We start from the raw sequence: 9,168 nt of genomic DNA on the forward strand, positions 1-9,168 counted from the left end.
ACCATAAATAAAACTGGGAAGTGTGTGACATTTATTTGTGATATTGCCCTTCCTTGCCTGGGTCATTACCTCCAATTTAGGCTCTTACTGATATGCCCCAACCAGGGCTGGCATGTTGTTTGCCAATGCTCCAGAACGTTCCCCTCTCCTTTTCTCACCACCGAAGCTTGCTTGTTCTGTATGTTCCAGACTCTTGGGAACGATTCAGAAACTAATTTACTAATCTGAGGTCAAATGTTAACAGGCTGCTACTAGCTTCCTGTTTCCTCATGAGAGAGACTGACTTTCGTGAAATTTGCAGGTCTGGGTGGGGTGGGGGAAAGGCGGGGCAGTTCTTTGGTCAGAGAAAACTTTCCCATGCTGCATAGGACAACTGCCTACTCAGCCTTTGGATGGAGTGAGCCTTGAAGAGAAGAAAAGGAAAACCAAGTGGAATGGGCACATCCTTCTCAGTAAACTCCTTTGATGTCCTCAAAGTGCTAACAACCACAGTGAACACTACAAAGTTGCAGCCATCCCCTTTAGCATTCACACCCATTGTCACAGTCTTTTTTGATGTTCTTTTGAGGCTTCCCCAACCCCTGCCTGCCTCATATCCAGAGTCTGTTTCCACCTGCAGTTACCACCAGCTGGTAGACTAAACTCTAGAGCTTCCACCACCTTTGGGCCTCCATTCCAATTGTAGGCCTGCCTCTCTCCAGTCACCTACCACCAATGGGCATTTCTCGATCATCTACCATATGTAAGATCCTATCATTCCTCCTGGCTACTAGTGAGATTGTGTAATGTGTGGGGCTTTATGCACTGTGCCACTAGTTATCTCACAGAAGGAGATTGTTTGGGCTATTTCCCCAAGAAAAGAGATAGTTTTCAATTGATTTACACACCTGGTTCCTTTATAAAAAAAATGTGCAAACGCTAGGATGATCAACCATCCTGGCTTCCCCAGGACTGAGGAGTTCCCTGGGATGTTCATAGAATCAAAAGTATAGACAAACCAGGATAGCTGATTACCCTTAAACATTTATTGTCTGCCCAGTTTACCTAGCACAACTTTAGGCACTGATGGATTGCCTTCTAGGTCAGCCTTAAATGAATCCCAGGGCAAGTAATGTTTCAAGGCAGATATGTGCTGGTAAATGTTTAACAACCAGATCTCTGGTGGGAGTGGGGGGATCTCTATATGTAGCATTTGCTGATTTCTGTGGTCTAAACACTCCCACCATAGCCAATTTCAAGCTATCAAGGTGATGTCATTGAACGTGGAATAGAGAAGAGATGCAGCGTAGAACACCATCATTTAACATTCTGCCACAAGATACAATAGATGTGAATAACCTCAAGAGCACAGATGATAGTAAAATGTAGTAAAATAATTAGGAAGTAGTGAGTTTAGAGTATTTATGATCTTTATTTTAATAATTTAATTGCAAATTTAATCATTTAATTTCTAATAATGGCTTTAACAACTGACTTGCAAAATTCCTGAAAATGTAACCACCAATAGTCATGAGTCAGTATGAGCCAGTTCCAGCATGTCATTGAAAAAATCCTGGGAAAGTCACTCCTTTTCACCATGCCCATGTCTTTCCCAGGGGTATGCCACAAAAGATTGAAAACCCACCATTTAATTTATTCCTTTAATCTGAGCTCTGCCGTTGATATACTAAGGAGAGTAAGACCAAGAATAAGGACACCTAAATTCTAATCCCAGTCATACGAATTGGCTGTGTGATCTTGCCCTCTTTGGACCCCAGGTTCCTTATCTGTAGAATAAGGGGATTAGCCAACTGGTCTTCTTAAATGAATCTTTCAGACATGCTTGTGTGTGTGTGTGCGTTCATGCACGCCCACGTGTGTGTTTATAGCTCTGTTAAGGTATAATTTACATTCAATAAGCTAGATGTATTTAAGAAGTACAATTTGATGAATTTTGACTGAAATCACCACTACAAACAAGATAATGAGCATATCCAACACCTCCAAATATTTTTGTGCCCCTTTATTAAGGCATCCCTTCCTCTCCCCAACTCTGTTGCTAGGTAACCACTAATCTGCTATTACTATACTTCGAATTTTCTAGAATTTTATAAAAATGAAATCATATAGTACATAAGTATTCTGTTCTTATATTTATTATTTCCTTTCTTCTGCTTGTTTTGAATTAAACTTGTTCTTTTTCTAGTTTCTTATTGTGGAAGCTGAAGTCACTGATTTAAGATCTTTCTTTTCTAATGGCTGTTTGGTGCTATAAATGTCCCTCTAAGCACTGTTCTAGCTATATCCCACAAATTGGTATGTCTCATATTGTCATATCATTCAGTTTAAAATACTTTCTAATTTTCTCTGAGACTTACTCTAGAGCCATAGATTATTTAGAAGTGTTATTTATTTTCCAAATATTCAGAGAATTTTCCATATATCTTTCTTTTACCGATTTTTAATTTAACTCCATTGTGATCAGAGAACGTACTTTATATGACTCAAATCCTTTAACTTTATTGAGACTTGTTATATGGCAGACATGTGGTCTATCGTGGTAAATGTTCAATGTGCACTTGTGAAGAATATGTTTTCTGTTGTTGTTCGGTTGAGTGTTGTGTAGGTGTCAAATAGGTCAAATTTATTATTTGTGTTGTTCAAATCATCTTCTTGCCTATTTTCTGTCTCCTTGGTTTGTCAATTATTGAGAAAGATGTTGAAGTCTCTAAAATTGTATATTTGTCTATTTCTCCTTGCTCAGCCAGTTTTTGTTTCATGTATTTTGAATGTGTTATTTAGGTGCATATATTTTTGGAATTGTTATGTCCTCATGATGAGTTAACCACGTTACTGTTATAAAATAGCCCTCTGTATTTCTGGTAATATTCTTTGATTGCAATCTGCTTTCTCTGAGAATAATATAGTCATTCCAGCTTTTTAAAAATCAGTGTTAACATGGTGCATCTTTCCCCTATCTTTTATGTTTAACCTATTTGTGTTTTTATATTTAAAGTGGGTTTCCTATAGGCAGCACATGGTTGAGGTTTTTTTTTAATTTTGTATTCTACCAATCTCAGCCTTTTAATTGGGTTGCTGTGAGACCATTAAATTTAGTATGATTACTGATATGGTTCTGTTTAAAACTACCATCTTGCTATTTGTTTTTTATTTTTACCAACTCTGCCTGTTATCTAATGTCTGAAAACTGCCTTTTTATATATTTTGCCCATTTTTTGAGTTGTTAATGTGGGAAGATGAATCCATTCACCGTTACTTCATCATTGCTGAAAGTAGAAGTCCTTCATGTTTTTTTTTCATAGATTTGTTATTTATACGTGTGCCAAATATGTTCTTCCAGTTAATCACTAGTCTTTCCATTTTATTTATTTATTTTTCTCATAAAAAGATTTTTAAGTTTGAGGTCAAATCTTTCATTCTTTTCCTTTAGGTTTCTGTCATGCTTATAAATGCCTGCCCTGTATTTTCTTCTAAACTGTCATGTTGGAAAAGAAGAAAAATAATTCCTTAGTATAAATCAGTTTTATTTTTAACATCAAGTTTATTAATTATAAAATTAATACAAGCACATGGTAAAAACATCAAGTAGAACAGAGGGCTATAGATAAAAATGGAAATGTTCTTTCCTCTTCTCTCAGTGCCCTTGCTTATCAAATTCCTCTTGACAGAGATAACTCCTGTTAGCAATTTCTTGTATACATTCTTCCACACATATTCTGGACATATACATATACATGTATATTTATGCTTTTGGATACAAACAGGACACACACAAACACACACACCCACACACAGAGAGTTGTACAATCTTTCATTCAATATTATATCCTTGAGTTCTTAATGTGACTGAGTGTTATCAGATGTTTACCAGACTGACAGAGGGACCAGGGCAGTCAGAGAAGATGGTAGGGGATGTGCTCAAGAGAAGGCATACTCATCTCTGTAAAGCCAACACTTAGCACAAAACCTGGCACATAATAATTCTCAATAAATGTCTTAAATAACTAAAGGGAAAGAACTTGAGAAAACTGGAAACAAAGTGCTATCTTGACCATTCTTCTCAGGCCAGATGTGGTCTCCTGACTGAAAGTTACCATCTCCCAGGGTAGCAAGGAACAACACGTGATGATGGATGAGGACATGGAGCAGCTGGACCTCTCACTTGCAGTAACTTCCCACTATGTGTCTCTTTCTCCTGCTAGCTTTACTATCTCCAGCACGCACATTTCGTTCAAATGCACAGTTAACACTGACTACACAGCAGGAAAATCTGGGAGCTCAAAGACTACACAGCTGGGTTATATTACATTTATACACTCCTACCAACAGCCACCATTACAGTACCTACTGTGTGGGGGTTGGCACCATGTTGAGAACAAGAACAGCCCGGCAAAGTTAATGTTAATTTATCTCCAGTTTACAGATGAGAAGATAGAAACTGTAAGAGTCTGAGTGACATATTTAGGGTCACAGAGCTAGTCAAGTAGTTTCCAGAGACAACTCTACACCTTAATCAGGTCAGCCTACCTTTCTGTCCATCCCACACCACATTCACTCCTATTTCGTGGCCTTTGTGCTATTTTCTTTGCCTGGCATTCCCTCCCTCCCCTTGTCTCATCTGGTGTTCTGTGGAAGCTAAGCAGAGAGAGAAACATGGGGTCGTGTAGGATCCATGCTAGGCTATGCAATATGTTGCCAGGGGTGAGGAGTGAGTCGGCCATAGGAGTCCATGGACAAGAACAAACACAAGGGGTAGGTATTAAAAGTTCAGAAAGGGAGTTGAACCTGGGAAGTGGAGAGCACCCTTAGGAGCCTAGGATGCAGATAGTGCTGCAGCTCGAGAAACTCTACTGCCAGCACTTCTCTCTCCCTAGGCGCTTTTGGTGAGCTGCTCACAAACACAGCCGTGTTGCCTGCGGCCTTACAGCCACGAGCCAGTGTATCTTCCCTGTCTCAATCCTGCTCATTCTCAAGGCCCACATCAAGTTGCAGCTCCAGGAAGCCTTTCCCTATCAATCCAACTCACTCCTCTCTCTTTCTCTTGTGAACTTAGTTTTACTTAAAATCAGCACCATAAGATAGAACATGTGTTTGTACGCCCTCTTGCCCTTTAATCATTTCAAGTATCTTGTTTCTTTAAGTTGATTCATTCACATCTTTTTGCTATTGTTTCCCTACCCGGTCTGGGTATTGTATAGCCTGGCTAGATTCCAGTCCCAGTTCTCTCACTAAAGAGCTGTGTGACCTAGAGCTAGACACAACCTTCTCTGAGCCTCATCTCCCTACCTTTGAGGATTTCTGTGAAAACACAGTAAACTTTATAACACAATATATGAATGTAAGGTATTATTGCTGAAGACGTTTGAACTAAAGTGCTTCTGCCTTTCACAACCTACTTAGTGGATGATTCTATGTAAGAAATAGCTATCACTGCCACTTGCTTCACACTAGGGTCCTCAGCAAAGGTTAACAGGACTAGAACAAGAATATTGCACAACTGTTAATGATGGTGCCAGGAGGGGGGTCTATATGCAGCTGATTCGGGGGCTCTCCTTGAAAACTACCAGGTGATTCCAGGCTTGCTCATTTTTAAAGCTTCCATTTTTCTGAATGTTTCTTCATGTAAATGATCCATGTCAATGCTATGAAAAATGAAAAGAATCTTGTGTCAAGTCAAGCCAACAGATGCCTTCACTAGTTTTCCTATCCTCAAGGATAAGATTCCCATTCTACTTGCTCCCTAGCACCACTCAGTTACTTCACGCCCTCTGCCATCTACCTCCTCCCTCAGTCTTGGCTCCTCTCCTTGAGAAAATGCTTCACTTCTTCTTGGATTCTCACTCTCATCCCTCTCTGCCTTTGTCCAAGGCCCTGCTGCATTACTCCATTAGTTCTTGCTCCTGTATATGTAACCTCTTCCTCTCTATGGGCTCCTTTCATTCAGCCTACAAATTTGCCTATCCTCAACAATGCCAAGAAGGAAAAAGAACAACCCCCTCCTTCCTGCAATTCCACAAGTCCTCCCAGCTACAGCCCCACATCTCTTCTCCTTTCCACAAACTTATCTATCTATCTATCTATCTATCTATCTATCTATTTATTTATGAGAGAGAGAGAGAGCAAGTGAGCAAGCATGAGCAAGGGGGAGCAGACTCCTTGCAGAGCAGGGAGCCCGACGTGGGGCCAGATCCCACGACCCTGAGATCATGACCTGAGCTGAAAGCAGACGCTTAACCGATTGAGCCACCCAGGCACCCCCTTTTCACAAACTTCTTGAAAGATTCATCTCTGCTCCTTCTCCCCCTCCTCATCTCCAATCTCTTCAAGTCACAGCAGTCTGGTTTCCAGCCCCACCACATCACTGAAACAGCCCTTGATAAGAGTCACCTATGGCCTCCTAATGACGAAATCCAATGGATATAGGTTTCAGTACTCATCCTTTTGGCCCTCTCTGCTGCACTTGACACTGTTGAGCACTTCTTCCTTGAAACTCACTTTTCCCATAGCTTCCAGGACACCATTTCTCTCCTGGTTTACTCCATCGGTTTTCCTTTCCATACTCACCTCTTAAAAGTTGGTATTGCCCAGGGCTAATTCCCCAGAGATGTTCCTCAGAGGTTCTTCTCTTCTCACTCTCCCTAGAGGATCTCATCCATTGTCATGGCTTCAGCTATCATCTCCGGGGCACACTCCTATATCCAACTGCCCACCTACTAGAAAACTTCCCACAGTGTCCAACAGGCACTTCAAACTCCACATGTGTGTCCCCAATTAAAACCCATTGATTACTGGGGCGCCTGGGTGGATCGAGCCCCACATCAGGCTCCTCCACTAGGAGCCTGCTTCTTCCTCTCCCATCCCTCTGCTTGTGTTCCCTCTCTCGCTGGCTGTCTCTCTCTATCAAATAAATAAATAAAATCTTTAAAAAAAAAAACCCATTGATTACAAAAGAAGGTACAAGATCTTTCAAGAGTGTAGTGAGGTAAAGATTTTAGTTTTTAATGGATAGAAGCTAATCTTTACCTAGCAAAGTGAAATGAGTAACCTTGCTAATTATGGAATTGTAGGGTAAGTAGATATTTAATACCATGGAAGTGTAACAAGACCTTGAGAATTTTTTTGAGTGACTTAGCAAAAGTTGCCTTACCTCTTGATGTGTAGGGCTCACTGTTGGGCAAGAGGTGGGCCAATATGCTTAGGAAGCCCAGAGGTCTTCTGGGAGTTAAGAGACCAATTACTCTCAGCCCCTTCTTCCCAAATTTAGAATTAGGAACATACATCAGGGTGAGTTAGGGGCCTTTATCCAAGGCCCAGTGCCTGGAAAAGGCACCAAGGACCATAAAATAAAATTATCTTGAAGAAAGGAAAAGGCTCAAGGGTACCTTTGTGGGGTAAGGGTATGTCTCCTATATACGTACACCTGTGGCTGATTCCAGGACCTCCTCTAGACCCAACCACCGTGACACATACAATAATGTAGGGAACAATGGCTGCATATTTGCATGTGGACTAATATATCTGTAACCTCAGAGCCCAAGTATGATGGTACTGCAGGGCTAGCAGGGCTACCAGACGAGCCACGGCATCACTGTCTAATAACCAAACTTCTGAGGGACTGGTTCAGATCAGTTCTTCAGATCAGCCTCCTGTGGCAGTGAGAAATGACAGCAGCAGTGCACTGACTCTCCAACCAACTTTGGAAGCAAAACTGGCTCTATCTCGGGGGGCAGTTTTAGAAAGGTGAGGATGGGCCTCAAAATGGACCACTACTAGAGTATGTGAGAGAAAGAGAGCAATGACTAAGTTTGTACTCAGAATTCTGCTAACAGGTCTTACTAACCACATACGGCATACAAGGCCTTGCCTACCCCCTCAGTCTCACTTCTCGACACATTCTGCTTTGTACTTTATGCTCTAGCAAGAGCAAACTCCTTGGATATTTCCTAACCCTTTCCCCATCAAGTACCATAAACCATGCAGTTTATTGTCTGGCTGCCTTGCTCATGCTATCTCCTAAGCGTGGGCTACGCTTCTTCATCTTTACCCCCATTTCTCCTGGCAATAGTCCTGAGACTTCACACAGGTGGTCCGTCCTCCAAGAAGCTTTGGGCTGGGTGAGTTGTCTCCTGCCAGGACTCCCTTAAGACCACATGTTCACCCTATTGCATTCTTCAGTTTATGTGCCTGTCTCTACCACTAGGCCCCCTGGCCCCTGAAGAGCATAGATTATGCCTCATGTCTTATTCACTCTTGTCTCCTAGCACCTGGCACACTTGCCTAGCACATAGCAGATATTCAGCAAGTACTTGTGGAATGAAGGAAGGTGAGCTCTGCCACTGTAAGGCCACAGGCTCTTTTATTCCTTGACCTTCTGAATGTCTAGACACGTAGTCTTTATTGAACATGTCATTAACTGTCTCCTTTCCTTGCCTACAGATGCTCTAAATTACTAATTGGTCTTCTATATGTATTTACTATATGCAAAGCACTGAGCCAGAACTTTATGGGGCGGGGGCGAATACAATGAGGAATAAGATTCAGCTCCACACTCAAACAGCTCTTAGAAAATACCCTTCTTCCTCCAGTCTTTGCAATTTCCAGCTAAGACTCCCCCTTTTAGAAGGCTCTCCTGGAATTACAACCCCTTTCAATCCCTCCACAATATTAAATCACCCATAATTTCCTTTCACCTTACTTGGGTAAGTATATATTTCTATTAGTTATAGTGTTGTTTGTCTTATATATACTCTAACAATCAAAACTGATTTGAGGTCTGTGAATGGTGTCTATTCTGTGTGTGTGTGTCCTTTATTTTGTATTCTGAGTTATTACTGCACACTGTTATCAACTTGTCAACTGACAAGTTACAAGGGTTTGAAGGCTGGCCTGAAAACACAATGGAAGCACATTGGTTAAAAGGCAAAGAGCAGCCCTTTTTCAGCCGGTCCCCCAAGTCGAGCTGGATAGGTACCAGACCAGCCTAAACAACCACAGAATCAGCATGAGACACAGGAAGATGCATCTGGATCTCTACAAATGAATATCTCCAGTGCTGAGTATTGAGGTACGAAGCGGGGAGCCCTGAAACCACGCACAGATATCGGAAGATAAACGGAAGGGGGAGGGAGCTGCCGCATTCGGGTGCCGGGAAGCGGTAGCCACCTGCAC

General features: G+C 41.6%; 1 protein-coding gene across 1 annotated transcript in view; it reads right to left on the reverse strand.

Annotated features, from left to right (window-relative positions):
* Positions 1-3,531: 3,531 nt before the first annotated feature.
* The window catches only part of LOC103668930 (NACHT, LRR and PYD domains-containing protein 12-like), a 30,296-nt gene continuing 24,659 nt past the window's right edge, over positions 3,532-9,168 (reverse strand). The window contains exon 10 of the mRNA XM_040627731.1: positions 3,532-5,642. Within this exon, the coding sequence (XP_040483665.1) occupies positions 5,561-5,642 (82 nt within the window). The 3' untranslated portion in view covers positions 3,532-5,560. The remainder of the gene's footprint in view (positions 5,643-9,168) is intronic.

The sequence above is a fragment of the Ursus maritimus genome (assembly GCF_017311325.1).
Source record: "Ursus maritimus isolate PB19 chromosome X unlocalized genomic scaffold, ASM1731132v1 scaffold_X1, whole genome shotgun sequence".
In the NCBI taxonomy this organism is placed as follows: domain Eukaryota; kingdom Metazoa; phylum Chordata; class Mammalia; order Carnivora; family Ursidae; genus Ursus; species Ursus maritimus.